Below are 24,234 nucleotides of genomic sequence, written 5' to 3'. Positions count from 1 at the left end.
TTACTTCCTTACAACTCTGGAATCTTCCACCACTCTCCACCTCCGCTGCTACCAACATTGCCCCATTATATTCTCCCTGGATGCCTGCCTGCCCTCCAAACCCTAACTTGTCTTCTGGCATGGACGCACACACACCCTACTCCACTCTCCACAGGCATTCACACAGGTCCCATTAAAATGAAAAATCATCCTGTCCTTCTTGGGCCTACACTGTCAGTGGCTTCCTATCATGCTTAAGATGAAAAGAAAGATTCCTTAATGTGGAATCTGCCTGTGCCCACCTTCCACATTCCCCCAATCCCCCTGCTCTCCCCCTAAGCCTTCCTACCAAGGCCTTTTCTCACCTCTTGTCTCAGCTGCACCTTCTGCCTCAGGCCCTTTGCACAGGTTCTTCCCTCTGCCCAGGAATCCCCCCCCCCATCATCACCTACACATCATTCAGATTTCCTCACAAATATCACTTTCTCAACAAATCCTTCCCTAACCCCCAAGAAAGGATAGATCCCTCCTTCCTGTTAAATGCTTTCACAACAATGGCTAACATACATCTAGGCACAACTCTGTTGTTAGAAGCTCTTCTTAGCATTTCTGCTTAGAACTCAGTTACTCCTCATGACAACCCTATGAGGTAGATTTTACAATTATCTCTATTTTACAGATGAAGAAGCTGAGGCACAGAGAAGTTATGTAACTGACGCAAGGTTCCCTAGTTAACAAGAAGCAAAGCCAGAATTTGAGCCCCAGCTGTGTGACTCCCGCACAGTGTTTACTGTTCCATAAGAAAACTCTATTCTTTTCCTCTCTGCATGGACTCACTGTTTGTAACAAAGTGTTCATATGACTGTTTAGCCTGTGTCTCCCCCTTTAGACTTCAAGCTCTGTTGGGGTGGAGACTACTTCATCCCAATAGTAGGTACTCAATAAATATTTTACTAAATGGCTGAATGCAGAGTCCTCTCCTCCTTCCTCACTCACTGTATTCAGTCACCTGGTCCTATCCCTATTGCTTCCTGGAGCAGTAGTTCCTAACTCTAGGAGGTTCAGTTATGTGCTTATCCACATCCTAAAATTGGTTTGAAAACGTTATGTGTCTGTACACATTCAAAATTTTCTACAGCAAAGTCTAGGTGGTTCATCCTATCTTCAGTTTCTCAATGGGTCCATGAAGTTAAAAAGAGCTGATTCAAATATTCCCCAGCCTACCTCATCCCCTCCCTGCCAACCTCCCCTCAACAAGTACAACAGCTTCACATCTAGTTTTGTTCTCCACAAATCCATCCTCCACATTTTGGTGATAGAAATCTCTTAAAAACACAAACCCGGGTCACCCTCCTACATAAAACCAGTCAGAGATTATCTATCACCTTTGGAACAAAGTGCAAGCTCTGCTCAGCAGGAGAGGGTGCTGTAAGGCCTGTTTACTTCTCCATCCTCCTGTGTCCTTGCTCATTCCCTCTTCCCCACAACTACAGCCCACCAGCACAGACCGGGTTCTATGTTTTGGCTTCCCAGCCTATACCAGGATGGTTTCTCCTGTCTGTATACAGGCAGTGCCCTCTGCCTGGAATGCCAGTCCTCTCTTCTGCACCTAGAAATTCCTGCTCCAACTTTAAGCCTCAAATTAGAAGTCTCTTTGGGGTTAGGTGCCCCTCCTCCTGGCTCCCATAGGCTGTGCCTGTCCCTGACAATGCACTCAAGGCATTGAACCATAGTTGCTTGGTTACCGAATCTCCCTTGAGCTTTGAGGGCAGCCACCATTTCTTATCCATCTTTTTATCCCTCCATTCTAGGTGAGCACTAGCCTAAAGTATGGTGCTCAAAAACGATTTAGGCAATGAATGAATAATGACGAATAGTCATGGGTCCTAAAAACTCTGTGAAGTGAATAAATGAGTGGGTAACTGGAAGTTCGGGACCAGAGAGAGATGCAGATTAAGATGTTCAGAGATGAGTAAAACCCTATCGCAGACGTCACAGCGAACACGGAACACAAATGCCTGCAGTGAGCAAGTCTAGAGGATTTAAGAGGGAGTCATTCAGCTCAAGGCCAGGAGGCGTGTCTAGGCCTGACCACGCCCTCCCCCGCCAATGGGAGGCCTCGTTATCCTCCAAGCCTCCGCCCCTTTCACCCGCCGGGGCGGGGCCGGCCACTCCAGGAAATAAGACTACATTTCCCGGCGCACCGCGCGGCGCGGGGCGAAAGAGGAGCCGGAAGTGGGGCGCGCTAGGTCTAAGGGCACGAGGGAAGTGGCGGGCGGGGACTGAGGGGGGCGTGCAGGTGAGCGGACGGGCCGGGTTTCGCCGGCATGGCCGAGGCCAGGAAGCGCCGGGAGTTGCTTCCCTTGATCTACCAGCATCTGTTAAAGGCGGGCTATGTGCGCGCGGCGCGGGAAGTGAAGGAGCAGAGTGGCCAGGTAAGCGTGCGCGAGCCGTGTACTAGGGCCGCGTGCAAGATTTGGAGAGCGACTACCTGCGCCCCCTCCCTTAGCGGCCTGGCGGGCGCCCGGAGCCGGACCCTGCGGTGCCCCGGGAGGCGGCCAGGCGTAGTGAAGGAGCCGCAGCCTCTGCCCCCTGCGGCTCCCTGTCCTTCTGGGCCTCAGTTTCCCCAGCTGTGCAGTGGGCGGGCCGGGATGTGAGATCCGACGCGCAGGGCTTTGTAATTTCCGCGCTCCTTACCTCCACCCCCTTCCTGGTAGTGGCGGTTTAAACTTTCCGAAGTCTCGGGCCACGTGGCTCAGCGCGGCCGCGGAGGGCGAGAGGGTTGCTGAGAGTCTGAGGGGTGAATTGCGACCAGACCCCGGGAAGCGTGAGGAGGCGAAAGAGCGCCGAGGGAAGGGGCTTGTGGCCCCTTACTTGAGGTGAAGCTCCGGCCCTCATCCCTCCCCTAGTGGGTCAGACAGCTTTGGATTGCGAGCTTGTGGTGGAGTCATTGCTTACTTCATTCATTTTTTTCAGCACTCAACTCTGGCGCTCAGGGTGCTGGTGATAGAATGTTGAGCACGGTCCCCCAGCCCTCCTAGGGTTTACATTCTAAATCTAGTAGGGGAAGTGGACATAAAGCAAAGAATCACAAAAGTAACTGTACACCTAACACATTAGGTGCCAAGAATGAGAGACATAGGGTGATAAGACAGAATGGCAAATTGCCCATGTCAGGGATATCCAGGACTGCTTTCCCCGCGAAGTGGATGTTGATTTGAGACCTGAGAGAAGGAAAGTGGATATTCCAGGCAGAGGTGCAAATGCTCTGTGGTGGGAGGGAACTTGTTGCATTTGTACTGGCCTCTGGGAAGTCCACTGTGGCTGAAGCGTGGAGTACAGGGTGACAGTAGGTAGGGAGCTAGCTAGAGCCCTACTGTAGTTAGTTTGGGCTTTATTTGAAGAGCAGTGGTAAGCCACTGGAGGGTTTAAAGCTGGTAAAGTGGATATTGACCTGATTAGTCACCCCTTTGGCTGTGGTGTAGGCTCTGGTCCTGATGCTTGCTCCCAGGATCTCCCTGAAGGGTGATGGGCCCTAAGACATTATCCTAGTTTTTCTCAACCCTCTCTGGACCTTGATTGCCTTCTTACTCCATTTAGGTCACTTAACGGGTAAGTGGGGTAAGAGACAGTACCCATCTTCACTGGGGCATTTGTCTAGGCCAAAGTATTTTGGCCTCATGGAGCATACAGTGTAGCAGGAGCAGACAGATGACAAATATTTAAAAAAAAAAAGAAAAGGTTAATGATGTAGTGTGTTAGGTGATCATAGGTGTTAGCTATAAAAGTAAGGCAGGCAAGGAGGATAAAGAATATCAGGGTTCAGTTATAAATAGGGTGATCAGGAAGCCCCACTGAGAAGGTGACATTTCACCTGACATTTCACCTCTGAGAAGGCAGAGACCTTAAGGAAGTAAGGGAATGAGCTATGTAGTTAGCAGGAGAGAGCATTCCAGGCAGAAAGAAAAGCAGCACTTTTGAGGGCCAGTGAGGAAGCAAGTGTGCCTGGGGCAGAGCAGAGTGAAACCGACAATTGGAGTCTGTGTTATCAGCTCATGTGCTGGGCACTGACTAGAGTATCTTGTTCAGGCCTGATAGCATCCTGCTAGGTGGGTGCTGCTCTTATCCCTGTGTTATAAAGAAGAGCCTGAAGTTTGAAGAGGTGAAGAGATTAGCTCAGCCAGTTAACAGAGGAGCTGTGCCTGACTCCACATGCAGCCTCTTGGCCATTCTGCCCGGATCCCTGATTCTGCCCTCACCTCACATTGCTAACTTGATCTCCCTGGGGCACTTGACACCCTGGGTTCTTGACATTTACAGAGTGGGCCATCTGGCCTTGGCTCCAAAGGGCTGGATTCCACCCAGTTCCCTCTGCTTCTATCAAGGGACCGGCCCATTTGGTTCTAGTCTCTTCCCAGCGAATGAATGGACCGCGGTCATGCCACCTGGACGCCTTGGGTGTCTGGGCTGTGGTTCGTACTGCCCTGAGAAGATTGACCCACCTGGCCTTTCAAAGACTTTGGAAGGTCAGGGGTGGAAAAAACTCTGTCTTGTGGCCTCTAAGCATGGAGAGTGCAAGGGAGGTTGGGGGCTGCTGGATAAATGCTAGCCTGGAACATTCTAACTCCAGTATCTCAAAGGTACCTCTCACTAACATGTTGTCTTAAAAGTTTTTAGCTGCGGGGCGCCTGGGTGGCTCAGTTGGTTAAGTGACTGCCTTCGGCTCAGGTCATGATCCTGGAGTCCCGGGATCGAGTCCCACATCGGGCTCCCTGCTCAGCGGGGAGTCTGCTTCTCCCTCTGACCCTCCTCCCTCTCATGCTCTCTGTCTCTCATTCTCTCTCGCAAATAAATAAAATCTTTAAAAAAAAAAAATTAAAAAGAAAGTTTTTAGCTGCAAGTACTTGCTCTGCTTGTCTCTGGAAGGTTTGAGTGGTACTGACAGGGCCAAGCAGACATATTTTCCAGAGCAAAAAGTCTCCTGTGAGGTCTTGGAGAGTTGGGCCCAAGGAGGATCCATATTGTGCTGGGGGGTTAATTGCTGCTTTCTCTTTACTTCTCTGCAGAAAAGTTTCCTGACTCAGCCTGTAACCCTTATGGACATCTATACTCACTGGCAACAGTAAGTCTGATGGGGCTGAAAGAGTGGAGTAGGGACACCCCAACCCATCAGCTTGAAATAAGCTAGGATTCTAATCTGATCTGCGATCTGTCTGCATAGCCCACTGTGGACACCGGCATTGCCCCCGAGAAGCCAGGTCACAGGTATGGGTGTCTGATAGTGAGACAGAACGCTGAAAGCTGAGATCAGTGCTTTCAAGGACCACTTGAAAGCTCAGCAGCTTGTTACTCATTCAGTCAACAAACATTTATTGAGTACCTACCCGCTAAATGCCAGGTCCTATTCTAAGCATGGAGATAACTGTCATGAGTGAGACAGACATGGTTCCTTCTTTCCCGGAGCTGACATTGGAGTCAGGGAGGTAAGCATGCCTCAAAGAATGAAACAAATAAGTGTAAAATTAAAATGGTAGTAACAATTATGAAAAAGGACCTGGTGCCAAAACCCCATAAACGGGTTAGCTGGGCCTCATTTGGGGGTTTAGGAGGGGTTTCCCTGTGGTGACCTTTGGTATAAGGGCTGCAGGGAGTGGGGGAGAGAACTAGGCAATAGGTCTGGAGAGGCAGGTAGAGTGGGCCTGGCAGAAGGAACTGTGGTGCTGAGGCCGTAGCTGCAGCCACAGGCCAGAGGAGGCTGGACGGCTCGCAGGGTCCACCCCATGCAAGGCCTCATCGTCCATGGTGAGAAGTTGTGTCTTTGTCCCAAGGGCAGTGGGAGCCATGAAAGGGTGCAGTAGAGAGTGGTGAGATCACTCTGCAGGATGGCATGGCTGGTTGGGGCTGTGGACACCATCATCCAGGCAAGAGCCGATGGGGCTTGAGACAGGAATAACAGAGGGGGTAGAGCATCAGATAGTCAATTCCAGGAATATTAGGGGATGAGACTGGGAGCTGTGGATGGTCTGGAGGGGTGGGCTCCTTGACTCCCAGGTGCCTGGCTTGTGCCCTTGCATGGAAGGTGGGCCTGAGCAAGAAGCAAGAAGCAAGTCCAGTTTGGGGGGAGAGATGGAGGGAAGGGGAGGACATGTTGAGTGTGAAATGTCTGTGAAACATGCAGAAACAGGAAAGGGGGGATAATCCAAGGGCATATCAACAGAGGAATGGTGTGAGAGGGAGGGAGGGGATAATCATTCTCTCCGTGAACTGGCCTGACCACAGTCATCCACGGGAGTGAAGGACCTGCAGTCATGTCCCATGAAGAGTGATTAGAAACTACTGAACTGTCCAGGTTGGACAAGAGATGGCAAAGGGGCAGGTGATATGTCTGCACATCTCTGAGGACAAAGGGAGTGGGCCGTTCTCTGGGGCTCTGAGAGACTAAAGTGGGACCCAGATGTACTGCAATAGGGAGACAGTCTTCAGCTTCTGAATATAAGCGCTTGGTCATCAGAGCTACCCAAAATGAGGTAGGCTACTGTTTCCTGTCATCGGAGGTGTGTAAGCAAAGGCAAGAATGGTGTGGAAGAGATCCCAGCTTCCAGTGGAGAGCTAAGGTCTGTGAAGGCCCTGTCAGCTCTCAGTTCTCAGCTTTCCTCTGCTGTAAGGTAGGGTTAGAGTGCAGTGCACACCCTGCACCCTGCACTTCCTCTCCCTCACCCGCTTCAGCATGCCCAGGGGTCTGGCACTTCCTTCCCTAGAGAGCTGCTTCAGTGAGCCCCTTCCTTGTCACTGGTCCCTTCTGTGGGTGAGGGGTACTGAATGCAACGAGGACCTCACACCCACCAGAGGCAGCCTAGTCTAATGGTTCTCAGCAAAGTTCAAACCCCACAACGAGCTGTATGACCTTGGGCAAACTTGGCTTCCTTGAGTCTGTGTCTTCATCTGTAAAGTATAGTAATAATAAATAAGGGGCTAAACCTGGCCATCGGAGGCACCCCCCCCCCCATATTTATAGAGCAGCAGCTACTATGAGCCAGAACTGTTCTTGATATATCTGGAACCGACCAGAGAAAAATCCCCGCCCTTGTGAAACTTAGATTCTGTTGGGGTGAAAGGGGCAGAATGAATTGAGAAGTGTAATAAATGAAACCTCAGGGGAGTCCCAACAAGTGGCCTTCCTAGGAACAAGGGACCACAAACTGGCAGAGCACGTCTAGCCCAGCTGGAGAACACGGGGCATAGACAGTGACTCTGTCGGGGTGGGAGGGTGAGGTCAGAGGAGATGGTCCTTGCACATTCCAGGGACTCAGCCATATGGGTTCTTGTCCTGCCCGTGCCGCAGACTTCCAAACCTCCTGCTCTCTGACCCTAAGCAAGTCACTTAGTTGTTCATTTTTTGAGATGTAAGCTACATGCTGAAGATACTTAGTGAGCCAGCAGAGGTTCCTGCCAGCCCCCCCCCACCCCCTGGGGTTTGACTACGTAGTTGGGGAGTCAGGCAGGAAGTAAGTAGAATAGCAGAAGAGAGAAAAGTGCTCTGAAGAAAATGAAACAGGATGGCAGGGCAGAGACTGGCGGGGGTGGAGCACGATCAGGCAGAGCCTTTGAGGAGTCTGTATTGGCGCTGAGTCCTGAAGCACAGGAAGGACCTGAGCAGGGTCTTCCAGAAAGAGGGTAGTGCAGGTGCTGCAAGTTCTGGAGGAGGGGGAGCCTGGATGGTTCTATGAACGGCCTACAGGTGCTGGCTCATCCCACTCAGTGATTGTTGGCCATTGTTATATAATGTTATTGACCCTTCCTGACTATTTTGAAGACTAATAGTTTACGAAATGTGTGAAGATGCAGAATACAAGTGTATTACACCATGTTCTCAAACTCTCTATGCACATTTCCTTAGGGGGTGCGCGGGGGGCATGTCTTTCTTTTCAAATCTCCTGGAGGTGTCCTTGTCACCTGGTTGGTATAGCCAGTCACCCTTGTCCTGCAGAACCTCAGAGGTTGGTCAGAAGCGGAAGGCAGAGGAGGATGCGGCGCTGCAGGCTAAGAAGACCCGAGTGTCAGACCCCATCAGCAGCTCTGAGAGCTCAGAAGAGGAGGAAGAGGACGAGGCAGAAGCTGAAGCCACCAAAGCCAGTAAGAGTCCTGCACGCTGGGGGAGCTTCCATCGGTGTGTTTGTAGGGGCTCAGCCCAGGGCCCTGCAGCTTTGGGGAGTAGGCTTTTGGATATTGGGTTGTTCTGGGGGAGAGCCCCCCTCCAGCTTCTCCTCCAGTGAGTCCTGGGAAGACCAGGACCTTTTAGAGAGAAAATTGGAAGCATCTCACGTACCTCTTGCAATATTTAGTTGTGGCCTTTCTCGTGCCAAACATTGTGTGCCGGGGACTGGGAATCCAGTGGTGAGCAAAAACTGAGCTGGGCCCTTACAGCCTGATTTGGGGTACAGTGGCTACGTTGGTACAAGCCCCCAGGGATTCTGATAAAGATGGAAAGAAGCCCACACTTGTAGAAGAACTGCTGGAAAGATCTCAGAGGGCAGCTGGTGGGCACCCCTTCTCTGTGGCCTGTGGGCTGTGGGAGAGGGGCTGTGCTTTCTGTTGTTCTGGAAGAATACGAGGTGGCTTGGGGAGGCTGTCCTGGGCGCTCTGCTTTCAGAGCTCTCGCAGGGGTGACCCCGTGAGGCCTGCCCAGCCCCTTCTCCCCAAGTCCTCAGGACAGTTCATGCTTTAACCAATACAGCTATAACTCCACAGAGGAATCGTCGTTTTTCGCTGCAAGGTAATTGGGTTTTGCTTACGTAGAAGCTAATTCCTTAATTTTAGGTATATTTTCCAATTGTCAAAGAAATCTGGGATTCACTGTGGACTGTTCATTATAGGATATATGAAAATGACTGGTTAAAAAGGCAGGAAAAAAATTACCCATACTCTTGCCACCTACCATTTGGCAAATTATTCTTCCATTTATTTTTCCTGAGCCTGTTTTCAAAAATATTCAAGATCATATTGAATATATATCTTATATCTTTCTTAATCTTTTAAAATTACAGTTGCAAAACAAGTTCACTTTGAACCATACAGAAGCATGTGGAAGAAAAATGAGAGGTTTTCTGTTCTCCTATCCTGGTTCCGTTTTCCCCCCTAAATGTATCCTGGTGGGTAGCTTTACAGCTCTCCCCTTTGCATCTAGTCCTACAGACAGCCGTCCATACGTGCACACATCCATATCTACATACTTTGTAACACAAAAATTGGTCAGTTTCATAGTGACTGATATTTGATATTAATGGATTTTTTTTTTTATATTAATGGATTTTTATTTAGTGATACTTTATGAATTTTTCCGGTGATAACAGAATCATAATTGAGTCCCCGTTGAGAGAAGCATATGGAAATATTTGTGGGCAGTGTGGTACAATGTCTGGCATTCTCTTCAGAATCATACTTGATACCAGAAAGGCTGGGTGACATCACATTGGCCACAAGTTGCTAATGGTTGGGGCTGTGTGGTTCGCTGTACTTCCTCTCCACTTACAAACGTATCTAAAATTAAAAAGAGAGGGAGATGGAGTTAAATGCCAGGAAGGGAATTAGACCAATGCTTTCATCTCCAGAGTGTCCTCTCTAATTCACAGCACACCCTAGAAATCTTGTCCTGTCTGAGATCTGGGGAGACAGTCTCCTGGTGTAAGAGCACCAGGAATCTGTGAGTCTCAACATCTGACCAGTTCCCGGGCCCATGGTTCAGCTGCCTTTCCGCTAGAAACCGTTGAAATCCCAAGCAGCTTTCTCTGTGGCCCTGGGGGCAGGCTGGCTGACCATTGCCCCCATCCTGCTGCGTGACTCTCGGGCTGTAGTGTGGTCACCTGTCAGGCTGGCCCACCCTGAAGTTGGGCCGGGCCACCAAGGTATGCAGCATGCCTGTGAGCCAGCCCTTTTCTCTGGGACCACCAGTTTCTCATGCCAGCAGGGAGTCGGGACTCCCTGGGGGACTCGGACCGGTGGCTTTCACGTCTCCCTGCCCTCTTGCTCCTTCTGGCTGGGGCTCCTGCACCGCGGAGCTCTTTTCCACAAGTCTGGGCTCAGCCTCAGGTCCTCGCGCCAGCACCAGACAGCCATACCAGTTGAACTGTCAGGTGAGCCAAGACCTGTTGGCTGTTCTTAATGAGAAAAAGCTCATCTGGCTCATCCCGCGGGTGTTTCTGTCTTGCAGCCCCAAGACTAGCGTCTACCAACTCCTCAGTGGCGGGGCCAGTTTTGCCATCAAGCGCAAAAGAAAAAGCCAAGGTGAGTAGGTCCACCTTCCAAGCTGTGGCCTATGGGAGTGAAGTGCCCTACAGGGGACAGTCCCCTGCGTCAGAGGAGGATAGGGTTGTGGGTAACGGACTGACTTGGATTCAAATGTCAGCCTTTGTCACCAGCTGTGTGATCCTAGCACGTCCCTTCACCTCTCTGGGCCTCAGTTTCCTTTTCTGTAAGGTGGGAACAGTGCCCACTGCTCTGGGCCCCTGGGCACAGTATGCACCTGTAACAGCTTCTTTCCGCCCATCATCCCCGCATTCTCCTGTTCAGCTAACAACTTGTGACCCATCCAGTTACTTTCCAGCCACAGTGGGAGGCAGTGGGGCCACCACAGTGAATAAGACACCTATGGTTCTGAAAGCGCGAAGCTCATTTTCTAGACTGAAACCACTTAGAGAGGAATACCATGTGCTGGTAGTCCATAATGCAGCATCGGACACACAAGGACGCTGAGCTGCGTCCCCGAGCTGCCTGGCCCGCTGGCAGCAATGCGAAAAAGTGCTAGGAACCACAGCTGACCGCTCGTTACCACTTAGCAAGTAACTCCTGTGTCCCAGGAACTGTAATTGGGCTTTCTCCATGCCTCTGTGAGGGCAGGTACCGCTGTCGGCCCCACCTTAAAGATGAAGAAACAGACCGAGGGAGGGAATTTGCCCAAACTCTCACGGCTAGGAAGGGGTCTGTGCTTGTCATTCACCAGGCCACACCCGGCATGTCTGTCACCACTGTCCTTTGTAGGCAAAGACCAAGAAAGCCAGCCAGATGGTGAACTCCACACCACATCCGGCCTCTGGAAAGGCAGTGGCCCACCTTCTGTCTGGGAGGTCCCCCAGGAAGTCAGCAGGGCCCTCAGCAAATACCATCCTGGTCTCAGAAACTGAGGAGGAGGGCAGTGTCCCGGCCCTCGGAACCACGGCCAAGCCTGGTGAGCAGTGCTGACCTCTAGACGCGAAGCCCCCTGAGTTTGGGCTGGGGAGGCAGGCCCCGGGCACTGCTCTATCCAGCTCTGGGACATTCTGGAATTTAGAGGTTTATCTCCATGGCAGTAAGGGCTCTGCACCTCGATGAGGGAGGGTCTGCTGCAGGGACACGTCAGGCTTTGCCAAGGGAGCTGGAGCAGCCTGGGTGGTGGGGGAACATTTTCTGGTTTATTGCTCTCAGGTGGGTCTGGGGCCCACTGGAAAGGCTGAGGCTAAAGTGAGAGGCCTGGGTTTGCCTCAGTTTCTCATGTCAAATAGGCGTTTGCCTGCCTGCCTCAGTGTGATGATGATGGAAGGAGATCTCTGAGCCATCAGACGCTGGCTTGTGTGTGTTAGGACCTAGTCTAACGCTTCCCAGGGCCAAAGGAGTGTGGCAGCGCAGGGATACGAGTGGCATGCACCTCAGCTGTGGGGTTTCGGGATAGGTGGTGCAGAAGCTCCGCACACGAGAAGTGAGCCCAGGGCACCTGCCTCTCATTGGCTGGCGTGGCAGAGTGCTGGCGAGGGGAGGGGAGTCTGGAAGGGCAGGCCCTCAGTCCTCTCCCTCTTCCTCCCTCAGGAATGGCATCAGCCAACCAGGCCGACAGCTCCAGCGAGGAGACCTCCAGCTCGAGCGATGAGACCTACGTGGAGGTAATGGCCACCATCCTCAGGAGGTGCCCTCTGCAAACCTCTAGCCCTCCCAGAGCCTGGCCGGGGCTTCGCACACCAGTGGGGCCAAGTCAGTTCAGCCAGTGTTTCAGGGGGACTGGGAGCTGGAAAGGCCGAGGCCTGGGGAGGGGAGCCAGGTGCTGCTCATCGCACCTTGGGCATGAGAGAGGTTTCGGGTTGGCGGGGAGAGATGCCAACCTGTCTGTAGGACAAGGGGAGCCTTCCTGGGAGAGGTGGCACTGGAGCAGGGCCTCGACACACAGGGGACTCCCCAGGAAGGGATGTGGGGGAAAGTGTTTAAGCAGGAAGAGCTGCACGAGCCAAGGCCCAGGGGCAGGAGGGTGGCCGTCCCGTGGTGTGGTCAGGTGAGATGGGTGAGGGGCTCTGGGCACGTGGTCAGAGATGGTCAGATGGTCAGGTGTTAGTCTGTGGCCTTAGCTCTTCTCTGAGCTGTGACCAGGGAGTCTTTCTTTATGGGGCACCTGGGCCTTGGGAATATAGTGGTAGGCAGGAGTGCATGATTCCTGCTGCCGTGGGGACGTGGAGGGGTCCTCAGAAGTTTGACTGCAGTGCTGAAGGTTGCTAGGGGAAATGTAGAGAGCCCTGAGGGGTAGCAACAAGGATGTGGCGCCGTAGACGAGGTGCAAGTTACAGAAAAAGGGTCAGAGGTAGGCAGGGGCCCCATTCTGCTGCCAGACCATGAGGGCCAGCAGGAGTTTGGGTTGTACTCTAGGCTCTGTGAGAAGCCATCTCAAAGTTTTCGGCATGGAGGTAAGGTGGCCTGATTTATGTTGGAGAAAGGTTGCTGGTCGTAGCCTGGGTTGGAGGACAGGGCAGAGGGAAAGTAGCAAGACCGTTGAAGCTGGCGGAGTGAGGCTGGTGGCAGGCGCCAGGGCGCCTACTAGAAAGGGCCTGTGGAGGGAGAACCAGCAGGAGTCGGGGCGGGAGGGTTGATCTGGTGCCCAGAGTACTTCTCCCTTGCTTCCTGCCTCACCCAGTAACCTCCTGTCTACCCCAGGCCTGGCCGAGGGCCACTCCCCACATCCCATCCTCACCTGGCTACAGCCATCAGGGCGCCCCGGAAAGCCAGCAGTCAGACACACAGCTTCAGTGGGCCAGAGGCCAGCACAGGGCCCTAACAGTAGTGAGGAGTTTGTGATTGAGGAGATGGCTGTCCCGGGAACCCAGGGTCAGGTGAAATCTGATGACGGAGGTGGAGGTAGGGCACTGCCTGCCTTGGAAATGTCAGAGTTTTAGAAGTCTAAGAAAGAGCCCATAGAGGAGAGGAATGTGCCCGAACAAGCCAGTGGTGAGACTGGAGTTCTAATCCTGGCCTCCTGGCCCTTGGGATGGCCACCACGATCAGATACTGTAGTCGAAGGGGCGGACAGGGTGAGCCTCCAGGTGGCAGAGGAGTATAGTGTTTGAGGGTTCTGCCCCCAAGGCCACACAGACATGGGTTCTAGTCATGACTTTGCCCTTCATATGGTCTTGAATGACTTAACCTCCCTGAACTTCTTGTCCTTTTCTGGAAAATGAGTGTAAAGATAGCATCTGTCTCGGGGATTTGAGAATCAGATGATACAAGGAAAGGACTTTATAAACCATAAAGCCTCTCCTACCCCTCAGAGGCAAAGATGATTAGTTTTTCCCTAATCGCATTTTCTTGTTCCAGATGAAACCTTCAGTAAAACCGCCCCAGGTCAAAGCCTCACCAGCCCCTGCCAAGGACTCTCTCGGGAGAGGGGCAGCCCCAACCTCTGGGAAGGCAGGGGATGTGACACCCCAAGTCAGAGGCGGTGCTCTGACCCCAGCCAGCAAGGCCAAGGAGCCGGAAGAGGACTCAGAGAGCAGTGAAGAGGAGTCTGAGAGTGAGGAGGGGGCCCCTGCGGAACCACCCCACCAGGTGAGTCCTGGGGGCGGACTACCCCTCAGCGTCCCGCATCCCCCAGCAGCCAGGGAGTCTTCCATGGCCAGCAGAGGCTGGCCGAATGGCTACATGATGAGCACCTCCTCTGCCAGATAAGACTCACCTTAGGGTTTGGGGAGCAGGAGGTGGAGGTGTGAAAATTGAAGGGCAAGGACAGTTGGGCTTGCGTCAGCCACCTGTGGAAATTGCCCTTTCTGCCCAACCAGCAGCCTAGAAGGGCTGCTTCCTACAGGATGGTCCTGCACCCCACTCTGTCAGTAACACCCCTTTACCTCAGCTTCCTTGTCTAGTGAATGGGATGTGGCCAGCTGGCCCTATTGTGAAGGGACTTAAGTTTTAATTGCCTGGTTGTCTGGCTTCTCGGGCCAAATTATGGTTTGTTAGCTAACAGGAATCCTGTTAACTTCCATCTGCTGGGATCCCCTCCCCTGGGCAAGTGGCCAGGGCTCTGGGCACATCTGAAGGGAAAGCAGTGGGGCTGGGGGGGCCGGAGAGCCGGGAGGAGGAAAGCATCAGATAGTGGTGGGAAAAGGCCCCGCAGCCCTGAGCTGGCCAGGTTAGGCCCAGGTCTGGATGATCAGGGGAGAGGCAGTAAGTAAGGTTCACTTTGCTGGGTGTTAAAGAGGAAGGTCAGGTGGGCTGGGCTGTAGGAATCGCAATTGACATAGAGTCCTCAGGGAAGGCCTTACAGAGACATCGAGGACCTGCCACACAGAGGGCGCGGAAGTGGGCCAAGCCAGACTTGGTGCCTGTGCTCACAGAGCTCTCCCAGCGGGGGAGCCTGGCCGAGGGAGGCCCTGACCCCTGTGTACGGGCAACTTTGGGAGCAGTGCAGGGGCCTCAGGGAGGACTGCCAAAGGAACTGGCGTCTGTCTCAGACCCAGAGGAGGAGGCAGTGGTGACCTAGGGAGACGGGCAGGGCTGTGAAGGCCCCAGGAGTGAGAGAGAGAAGCTGACAGGCCAGGCCTGAGCACCAGTCAAGGTAGAGCGTGAGGAGAGAAGCGGGGGCGTCTTGTGAGCCCCAACTAAGGCCTCCGCTTTGTCCTGAAGGTACTACCAGAGGGTGAGGAGAGGAACAAACCACCCTTTCTCTTTTACTAGGTGAAGGCCTCAGAGAAAATTGTCCAGGTCAGAGCTGCCTCGGGTCCTGTCAAGGGGACCCCTGGGACAGGGCCCACCCCAGCACCTCCTGGGAAGGCAGGGCCTGCAGCTGCCCAGGCCAAGGCAGGGAAGCCAGAGGAGGACTCGGAGAGCAGCAGTGAGGAGGAGTCCGACAGCGAGGAGGAGGCGCCAGCTGCCAAGATGCCACTTCAGGTGAGGCCTGGGGAGGGAGAGTCCGTGCAGCCCTCGCCCCTCCCCTGAAGGCCTTCTGCGGACTTGTTCTGCCCTCTGCAAGAGCCCTAGACATGCTCAGAGCCCCACCCCTTCTCCCCTGGGGTATGTGTGATGTCTTTTGCCCTGTCCGGTCTCTTGTGTCTCCTCCTCATGTCCACTCTCTGGGCTCCCTTCCCTGATTCCATTTGTCTCCCTTCAGGTGAAGCCTTCAGGGAAGACCCCCCAGGTCAAAGCTGCCTCAGCTTCTGCCAAGGAGTCCCCTAGGAAAGGGGCTCCTCCAGTGCCGCCTGGCAAGGCAGGGCCTGCAGCCTCCCAGGTGGGGAAGGGGAAGGGGGAAGAAGACCCAGAGAGGAGCACTGAGGAGTCTGACAGCCAGGAGGAGGCCCCAGCAGCTGTGCCCCCAGCCAAGAGCCCTGCTCAGGTGAGGCTGCAGGTGCCCCTGCTTGGAGAGCCCATCTGTCGGCTTCTCTTCCCCCTCCATACCTGGGGCCCTGCACCCTGCATTTGCATTCCTCCCCGCCTGTCTCCCCTCACACGCAGTCCCCTGTGGGCCCCTGCCCTGATCCTGTCTTTTGTTACTCCCAGGCAAAGCCTGTGGGGCAAAACTCCCAGATCAGAGCTGCCTCGGGTCCTGTCAAGGGGCCCCCTCAGAAGGTGGGGCCAGCAGCCACCCCAGTAGGGAAGCAGGAGGAGGGCTCTGAGAGCAGCAGCGAGGAGGAATCAGACAACGAGGGGGAGGCGCCGGCCCAGGTGAGGCCCCTGCCTGTAAGACTCTTCTCTCCCCATCAGTGTCGGGAGCACCCCCCCTCCCCACACACACACACTGACTTTGCTTGCCCTCTCGGTTTGTCTCTCTGCACACAGCCATGCTCTCCACTCCCTCCCCTGATCCTGTGTGTCTCACTGCAGGCAAAGTCCTCCGGGAAAATCCTCCAGGTCAGAGCTGCCTCAGGTCCTGCTAAGGGGCCCCCTCGGAAGGCAGGGCCTGTGGCCACCCAGGGCAAGGCCGAGGGGTCCAAGGATGACTCAGAGAGCAGTGAGGAGGAGTCAGACAGTGAAGAGGAGGCGCCTGCAGCCGTGGCTCCAGCCCAGGTAGGGCCCAGGAGGGGCTGCTCTGCAGCCTGACCTCACCACCCTCACCAGTCAGCTCCCCAGGGAGCAGAGGGGAAGGATGGCAGCAGGGCTCCACCCCAGAGCAGATGGGGGCTCTGAATTCAGGCTCCTTCTCTAGCTTCTAACTTCTGCTTCCTCTCAGGCAAAACCGGCTGTGAGAACACCCCTCACCAAGGCCTCCCCAAGGAAGGGCACTCCCATTACCCCAGCACCTGCCAAGGTCCCCCCGGTTCGAGTGGGCACACCAGCCCCTTGGAAGGCGGGAGCAGCAACTTCTCCAGCCTGCACCTCATCCCCAGCTATGGCCAGGGGCACCCAGAGGCCAGAGGACTCTTCAAGCAGCGAGGAGTCCGAGAGTGAGGAGGACCCCGCTCCTACCCCAGTCGTGGGACAGGTGAGGCCAAGTTTATTCAGCTGACTCAGGGCCAGTGCTCACGTGGCCCCTGGGGCACCTGCGACCTGCTTCTCTTCCCTGTCATTCCAGGCAAAGCCTGTAGGGAAAGGTGTCACCCTGAAAGCTGCTTCCACACCCACCAAGGGGCCCTCAGGCCAAGGGACTGCCCCAGCACCCCCTGGGAAGGCAGGGCCTGCAGTGGCCCTGGTCAAAGCTGAGGCTCAGGAAGACTCCTCCGAGAGCAGTGAGGAGGACTCTGACAGTGAGGAGACGGCTGAAGCTCTAGCCCAGGTGAGGCCGAGGAAGGCCCAGCCCATCCCAGCCACACCAGAGCCTGGGGCAGGGCTGAGGAGAGGCTTTTCTGGGCTGCTCTTGCCCTCCCCTCCCCCCTCCCCCGCCCCCGGGTGTGCAGAAACCTCAAGGGCAGCCTCAACTCAGCCTCCTTCCCCACTTTTCACTCTGTCTCCTCCACCTGTCAGAGATGGCAAGATCTCCCCCGTGGCCTTTTGAGCTCCCATTGGGATTCCTTATGCCTTCCACAAGCTCTGTTGAGCACCCCATCTGCCAGGCGCTGTCCGGTCTCCCTCAGGGAGTTCCTAGTCTAGATGCGGGCATGGATGTGTGCCCAGGTTGTTCCAGCATGGTGTGTGCTAAGGCTGAGAAGAGCGCGTAGCTGGGCTAACAGCATGGCTGGTGAGAGCGTGTAGGGGTTTCCTGGAGGGAGTGGCATCAGGAACTGGGCTGAGAGAGCCGGCCAGGGGAAGTGGAGTGTTGCAGGCAAAGAAGCTGGCCTGTGTGAAGGCCCAGAGGGTGGGAGAGCGCCTGGCCTGAGTGAACTGCCCCAAGCAGAGCATTTTGGTGGGATCACTGAGGGAGGTGGTGTGGCAGGGGCAGACGGCAGGGGTTTGGAGCCAAACCGCCTGGATTCAAGTCCCAGCTCTGTGTCCTAGCAAGTGACGGACTCCATCCAGGGCCTTTGTTTTACTCTTCTATAAATTGGAAATCAACCTTCACAGGATTGAGAATGTAACGAGCTCTCACCTACCACGCCCAGCAAGGGGCCTGTGCGCTGCAGGCTTGCTCATCTGCCGCCCTGAGGGTGGGCCAGGCCAATGGGGAACAGAATCAGGAGTCCCCTCCCCGTTTGGAAGAGTTAAGTTGCAAAAAGTGAAGATTGCTCATGCCCTGTGCTCACTCACCATTTTATTATTTGTAATCGTCACTCTCCCCCGACCCACCCAATAACCACTCAGAAATTAGTCATTTCTTTTTTTTCCCTATACCAAAGCACACATTTTCTATGGATTTTTTTTTTCCCCTCTCCCTGTTGCGTTGTGGGACCCAGGTTCCTGTGATTCCCCTAGTGAGGTTTTGACCTGCGTGTGGGCCCTGCTGGAGTCCCAGCCCAGCAGCTCCTATCCCGTTTGTAAGCTATAGACACACCCCAGACTTTGGCCTGAAAAGTTTCATTGTGCTTTATGGCTTAAGTATTTGTCTTCCCATCTGAGCCTCCCACCAGTACCATTAGACGGGTGTTCATTTGCTTTGCTTTCTGGAGGAGGAAATTAGAGCTTAGAAGAGTTGTTTGCTGACCTGCTTCAGCCCAGCCAGCCAATGAGGGTCCGAGCTGGGCCCGGGGCCCCAGTGTGTCTGCCTCAAAAGCCTTGACTTTCACACATCCTTCTGCTATATCTTGGCCCAAACTTTTCCAACCACAGACATGATTATGCTCTGGGGTCTTACATTCTTCCAAGGTGCAAAGTAAAGCAGCTAATCCCTCTCTAGGGGAGCAGCTTTATAGCCTGATGCCCTGTCAGAAGATGGGGCCTTGCCCAGCTTCAAGAGGTCTGAATTGCCTCCACCGAGACAGGCGGCTCTGATAGGAGTCTTGTCTGAAGGATAAGGATAATTAAGCCTCTGTTGCGAGGTTCTGGTGAGGAAGAAATAAGAGAATCCTTGTATGGCTTCACTCTCAAAATGCTGTCTGCACACACTCAGTGGGTCCCACACGGCTCAGTATTGCTGGGGTCAAGTGAGTCAGATAGTCTCTGGTCTGCTCAGAGACCCCAGCCAGCTCAAAGGAAACCATCCATGTGAGAGCTGAGGTTCAAAACAAAGGAACAAAGACAGGACTGGTTCTGGAAAACCAGATGTGCCGGAGCCTGAGAAGGAGGTGATTCTCCATTGCAATGCCATAGGAAGAGAGCCCTTGTGTGAGAGGGATGGGAGAGATGGTCAGTCAGCGTGTCACGATTGGCTGAATAAGTGGTACGGTGCCTTTCGGGCCTGACCTTGTGTTGTATGTTGACCGTACTTTTTTTTTTTTTTTTTTTTTTTAAGATTTTATTTATTTGTCAGAGACCACAAGCAGTGGGGAGGCAGGCAGAGGGAGAAGCAGGCTCCCCACTGAGCAGGGAGTCCAATGCGGGACTCAATCCCAGGACCCTGGGATCATGACCTGAGCTGAAGGCAGGCACTTAACCAGCTGAGCCACCCAGGCGTCCCTGTTGACCTTACATCTTACGATATTACATTTGCTTACCTGTTTTCCTGGCTTTTGTAGATTCCTTGGGATTTTCTATATACAAACCATGTTGTCTGTGAATAAGGACAGTTTTACTTTTTCCTCTTCAATCTAGATGGCGTTTATTTCTTTTTCTTGCTTTACAGCCCTGGCTAGGTCCTCCAGTACAATGTTGAGTAGCAGTGGTGAGAACAGACACCCTTGCCTTGTTTTCTCATTTAGGGTATAGTGTTCAGTCTTTCACTGTTTAGTATGATTTTAGCTCTAAGTTTTTAAAAGATGCCCTTTATCAGTATGAGGAAGTTTTTATTTTTGTTAAGATTTTATTTTTAAGTAAGCTCTACACCCAATGTGGGTCTTGAACTCACAACCATAGGTTCAGGAGTCACATGCTCCACTGACTGAGCCAGCCGGGTACCCCAAGGAAGTTCTTTTCTGTTCTTAGGTTGTTGAGTTTTTATTATGAGTTGGAGTTGAATTTTTGTCAAATGCGTTTTTCGGTTGAAGTGATCTTACTGTTTTTTTCCTGTTCTGTTAATGCACTATATTGCACTTAGTTGATTTTCAGGTATTAAATCAACCTTTCATTCTTGCAATAAATCCCACTTGGTCATGCTCCCTTTTCTTTGTTGCTGGATTTGGTTTGCTAAGGTCTTTGTGTCTATATCCACCAGGAGTATTAGTCTGTAGTTTTTGTGTAACGTCTTGGCCTGGGTTTGGTATCCGGGTGATACTGGCCTCCTGAAATGGGTTTGGTAGTATTCTCTCCTTTGTTTTCTGAGAGTTTATGTTGGATTGGTATTATTTCTTCCTTAATAGAATTCACCAAAAAAAGACACCTGGGCCTGGATTTTTTGTGTGTGGAAGAAGATTTTTAATTACTAAATCAATTTTGAAAATTATTATTGGTCTGTTCAGGTTTTTTTGTTTCTTGAGTCAGTTACATTTTATACTGTATTGAGACTTGTGAGGTCAACTTAGTGCTGGTGTCTTCTGTTTTCTTAAGTGAATGTAAAAGACATTGCTCCCCTCTGGATGACTTTTCTATGCTGATGAGCACCTTGACCTTAGCCAGACACAGTCTGTGCTTTAGAGGGCTTTCTTTCTTGACATGCTGATTCTTAGTTTCACTTGGTCTCGTGTGGATGGGGGAAGTCACTGATCAGATGGCATCTCTGAATGAGGCAGGGGCCTAGAGACACTGCCAGATTCCTCATTCTACTTCACATTAGCCCGGTTTGCTTTCACACTCCTGTCAGCAATCTCACTGTCAAAGATTTTACTCTTTGTTGCCCTCATCTATCTAGGTCTGTGTTTGCTTGGATACCCCGAGAGGGCTTGGGGGATCCTTTGGATATCAGTTAAGATTAGATTAAACTGAAGAAAACCTCAAACAGCCATGGTTTTCTGTCTTATTCTGCCATCCTGAGTACCTGGCTCCTGCCTCATACGCTAAGATGGCTGCTAGAGCTCCAGCTGTTACCTCAGCATTTCTTCCAGCTGGGAGGAAGAAGACCCATGTTTTCTACCTGTGTAAGAAAGTTGAATTGTATACTTGACTTCCATTCTGTTAGCCAGAAGTTAAACTCATGGCTGCCTAGCTGAAAAGGGAGCCTGGAAAATACCTCTGCCTTGGGTAGGCTCCTGCTTAGCTAACACTAAGAAAAGTGCTCACAATAAATGAGTTTATGTGCCAGGCACCATGCTAAACACTGTGACTTTCCCATTTAATCCTCGTGATAACCCTGTGGGTGAGCCTTGTTGTTAGCCCCATTTTACAGAGAAGGAAACTGAGGCCACAGAGGTCAGTGAATTGCCCAGGTTCACACAGCTATTAAATGGACGAGCAAGAATCCACACTCAGGCAGCTGACTCCAGAACCGGCGTTCTTGGCTAACCACTCTGCTGCATCTCACCTTCTCCCTTCCATAATTCCTGTTTCTCCTTCCAGGTGAAGGCCTCAGTGAAAATTCCTCAGAGCAAAGCCAGCCCAGCTCCCACCAGAGCAGCTTCAGCCAAAGGGGCAGCATCAGCTCCGGGAAAAGTGGTCACTGCCGTTGCTCCAGCCAAGCAGGAGTCCCCGGCCAAGGCAAGTGGGACCAGAAGCCCAGGAGCCGGAGGGGGGTGGAGCTCGGGAGGAGCACGCAGCTGGTTCAGCCTAGCCAGGGCCCTGCACAGGCAGGAGAGACTTCCGCACAGTCACACCGTGGGTGGGCTTAACCTAAATGGAACCGTGCTGTCTGCTTCCTTCCCTAATGCTGCTACCTTCTCACATTCAGGTAAAGCCGCCAGCGAGAGCCCCCCAGAGCAGTGCCGTCTCGGTGAGGGGCCGGGGGGCCGTGCCAGCTGTGGGGAAGGCCGTGGCCACTGCGGGGAAGGCCGTGGCCACTGCAGCGCAGGCCCAGCCGGGGCCAGTCAAGAGCCCACCGGAGGACTCGGAGAGCAGCGAGGAGGAGTCGGACAGTGACGGGGAGGCCCCCACTCAGGTGAGGCCCCGGGGAGAGTGGAGAGCAGCTCTTGTGGTCCCTGTGGCTCTCTCCCCTAATTCTGTTGCTCTCACTCCCGGTGAAGCCCTCAGGGAAGACCCCCCAGGTCAGAACTGCCTCAGCCCCCGGCAAGGGGTTCTCCAGGAAAGGGGCTGCAGCAGCCCCTCCCGAGAAGACAGAAGCCACAGCCACCCGGGCTGGGAAGCCGGAGGAGGCCTCGGAGAGCAGCAGTGAGGAGGAGTCGGACAGCGAGGAGGAGGCGCCGGCCCAGGTGAGGCCTAATGAGGAAGCCGCTACGACACTAGGCCTCTGAGCCGTCGCCGCCCACTCCTCGCGCAGGACTTGGGTTCAGGGCCAGGTGAGGAAGGAAGACCAGATGAAAGCCATGACTCCTGGACCCTTACCCCAGCCGCTGTCCTCTGTGTCTCTTTAGGTGAAACCTGCTGTAAAGCTCCCCCCAGCCAAGGCCTCCCTGATGAAAGGTGTCCCGGGCACTCCTGTTTCTGCCGAGGCCTCCACAGCACGAGTGGACACACCAGCCCCACAGAAGGCTAGACCAGCAACTCCTGCCAAGGTAAGTGAGGCCAAGGATCTCAGGATGTCACAGGGAGTCTTGAGGAGGCTTGGGCTGCGATACAGGTACCAGGAGGTGCTGGGGAGCTAGAGGAAGTCCCCTCCCTCATCTGGGCCTGGGACCCCAGGGAGAGCTCAGCTGGGTGAAGCCTAGGGAGTGGGGAGAGGGAGGGGATGAGGGACCGACTTCTACGTGGACGATTTCCCTTCTGTCTGTGTGTGGAAGGCAGCAGGAGTGGCTTCGGCCTGCAGAAGTTCAGGGAGCCAGACTCCAGGACATAGAGGGCTCCCGTGTGTGATGGCCTCGTAGCCACCGTTGAGCCTTGGTGTCAGGAGAGGCAGTAGAAGGTGGTGGCAGCTAGGGCAAACTGGAGAGTTCTGGTCCCAGCTAGAAAGATGGTCCCTGTCAGCCCCAGCAGCTGATTATGACCGCATGTGGCCACATGTTTGTTTCTTAAGGGAAGCTGGAAGTCCCTGTGCCAGGCCGAGCTTCATCCCCTCTTAGGTTTCTGTTTTCTTCAGGAGTAAAACAAGCACCAAGAAGTTTGTTAAGTGCTCCTAGCACTGACCTCTGCCTTCAGTGCACAGACCAACTACGAGCGCTCCATCTCGCGGATGGAGATAAAGGGATGAAAGATGTTGGCCCTGCTCTCATCTCATGGGGCCTGTAGTCAGTAGGGCAAGGTGAAGTAGTGGATTATTGGAGAATATTCTGGTAGTGCTCTGTCTGATGGAGCTGGGAGAACACGTCTCTAGAGGCCAGAAGAGATGATTGAGCAGAGCTTAAAGGAAGACCAGGGGTTCACCAGACAAGCGGAGCTAGGCCCTCCGGGGCGGGCGGGGGGTTGCGAAGGGGAGGGAATGTGAAGTCACGTGGGTTCCACAAAGGCCAGCCACCCTGTAGGCAATAGTCACTTCTAGTTGCTTGTCACCAGTCACATGTATGGGGGCCTAATGCCAGACTAAGACACAAGGGTCCCAGCCATGTTTAGACATAGCAGTATTTTGGTTTGTTTTTGTTTTTTAAGTTTTAAGTGGGTTCCTGGATCAGGACATCCCAATCTGCGGGAGAAAACCTAATTCCAAGAGCTTAAAGGAGATTGGTCCCATCATGGTGCACAAAGCTTTGGGGTAAAGCTGCTCCAGGTGGTTCCTTCAGCTCTGCGTCATGGGTGACCCAGATTTCTTCCATCTTCTGCTCCCTGCCATGGCAGGGCTGCAGCGTCTCCGGAAGAGCTAGGAAGTCCCCCAGCAGACCTCCCTTCCCCTCACCTCCTTGTCCACATCTAAGACATGTGCTTCCCCCGCCAAAAAAAAGGCCGCTCCCTGATAAGGGGCCTGTGGTTCTGTGATTGGCTAGGAGAGGGGGCCGCCGTCCCCAGAGCCTGGTGAGCGGGTGGGGGGGGGGGCGCTAGCAGAGCAGAGTCGGGGGCACAGCTGTTGTGGTGTAGGAAATGACACAAATCAGGATCTCCTAGCTGCTCTTGAGAAATTGGACTCGGGCAGCATAGGCGGCTCTGCCACTTTGCTTGGCCGGACTGAGTAGTGAAGGGGGGGGGGACTCTGCCCCTGCCCTGGGCTCCCCTGAGCTGGTCACCACCAGTGCCTGCTACTCCGTGCTCTCCTCCTCTGGCTCCCCGACCGCAGCTCCTGCCCAGCCAGCCCCCCTCATTTATGCCTGGTCCGGCAGGAGGGGTGGCAGCCTTGGGACACTTCTGGCTGGCTCCTGCTCTTACCTGGGGGTGTTGCAGCCAGATGTGAGCACGGTGGGACCACTACCACTGGCTCACCCCTGCAGCCTTGTCCCAAGCTGCTGTCTCCTCTCATCTGGACGCCGGGCCACCAGCACTGCAGCCCTCAGGTTTTAGTGGGGTCTGACTCCTACTTCCCTTTCAAGTTCAGAGTGGGCTCTGGAGGGAGCATTAGCAGAGGGGAAGGCTGTGTTTCCGGTGGCCGGGGGCATGCTGAGCCAG

At 53.7% G+C, this 24,234-nt stretch overlaps 1 protein-coding gene across 15 annotated transcripts in view; it reads left to right on the top strand.

Moving 5' to 3' along the window:
- The first annotated feature begins 2,232 nt into the window (after nucleotides 1-2,232).
- Nucleotides 2,233-24,234, top strand: part of TCOF1 (treacle ribosome biogenesis factor 1) — a 47,091-nt gene continuing 25,089 nt past the window's right edge. For 13 of the 15 annotated variants that reach the window (XR_010413248.1, XM_064596661.1, XM_064596660.1 and 10 more), the window contains exons 1-17: nucleotides 2,233-2,414; nucleotides 5,046-5,101; nucleotides 7,967-8,112; nucleotides 10,187-10,260; nucleotides 11,014-11,200; nucleotides 11,815-11,888; nucleotides 13,582-13,812; nucleotides 14,938-15,150; nucleotides 15,371-15,592; nucleotides 15,757-15,921; nucleotides 16,081-16,263; nucleotides 16,427-16,678; nucleotides 16,769-16,969; nucleotides 21,154-21,291; nucleotides 21,482-21,688; nucleotides 21,774-21,959; nucleotides 22,122-22,262. Coding sequence is in view for 14 of the 15 variants with exons in the window: in XM_064596661.1 (XP_064452731.1) it covers nucleotides 2,307-2,414; nucleotides 5,046-5,101; nucleotides 7,967-8,112; nucleotides 10,187-10,260; nucleotides 11,014-11,200; nucleotides 11,815-11,888; nucleotides 13,582-13,812; nucleotides 14,938-15,150; nucleotides 15,371-15,592; nucleotides 15,757-15,921; nucleotides 16,081-16,263; nucleotides 16,427-16,678; nucleotides 16,769-16,969; nucleotides 21,154-21,291; nucleotides 21,482-21,688; nucleotides 21,774-21,959; nucleotides 22,122-22,262 (2,784 nt within the window). In the remaining variant the exon portion in view is untranslated. The remainder of the gene's footprint in view (nucleotides 2,415-5,045; nucleotides 5,102-7,966; nucleotides 8,113-10,186; nucleotides 10,261-11,013; nucleotides 11,201-11,814; nucleotides 11,889-13,581; nucleotides 13,813-14,937; nucleotides 15,151-15,370; nucleotides 15,593-15,756; nucleotides 15,922-16,080; nucleotides 16,264-16,426; nucleotides 16,679-16,768; nucleotides 16,970-21,153; nucleotides 21,292-21,481; nucleotides 21,689-21,773; nucleotides 21,960-22,121; nucleotides 22,263-24,234) is intronic. The other 2 variants (XM_064596664.1, XM_064596665.1) reach the window with 2 other exon arrangements.

This window comes from Mirounga angustirostris, unplaced genomic scaffold, assembly GCF_029215605.1.
Source record: "Mirounga angustirostris isolate CCGP_5_RB_7025 unplaced genomic scaffold, mMirAng1.0.hap1 SCAF_7, whole genome shotgun sequence".
NCBI classification, from domain to species: domain Eukaryota; kingdom Metazoa; phylum Chordata; class Mammalia; order Carnivora; family Phocidae; genus Mirounga; species Mirounga angustirostris.
This window is presented reverse-complemented; position numbering and strand designations above follow the sequence as displayed.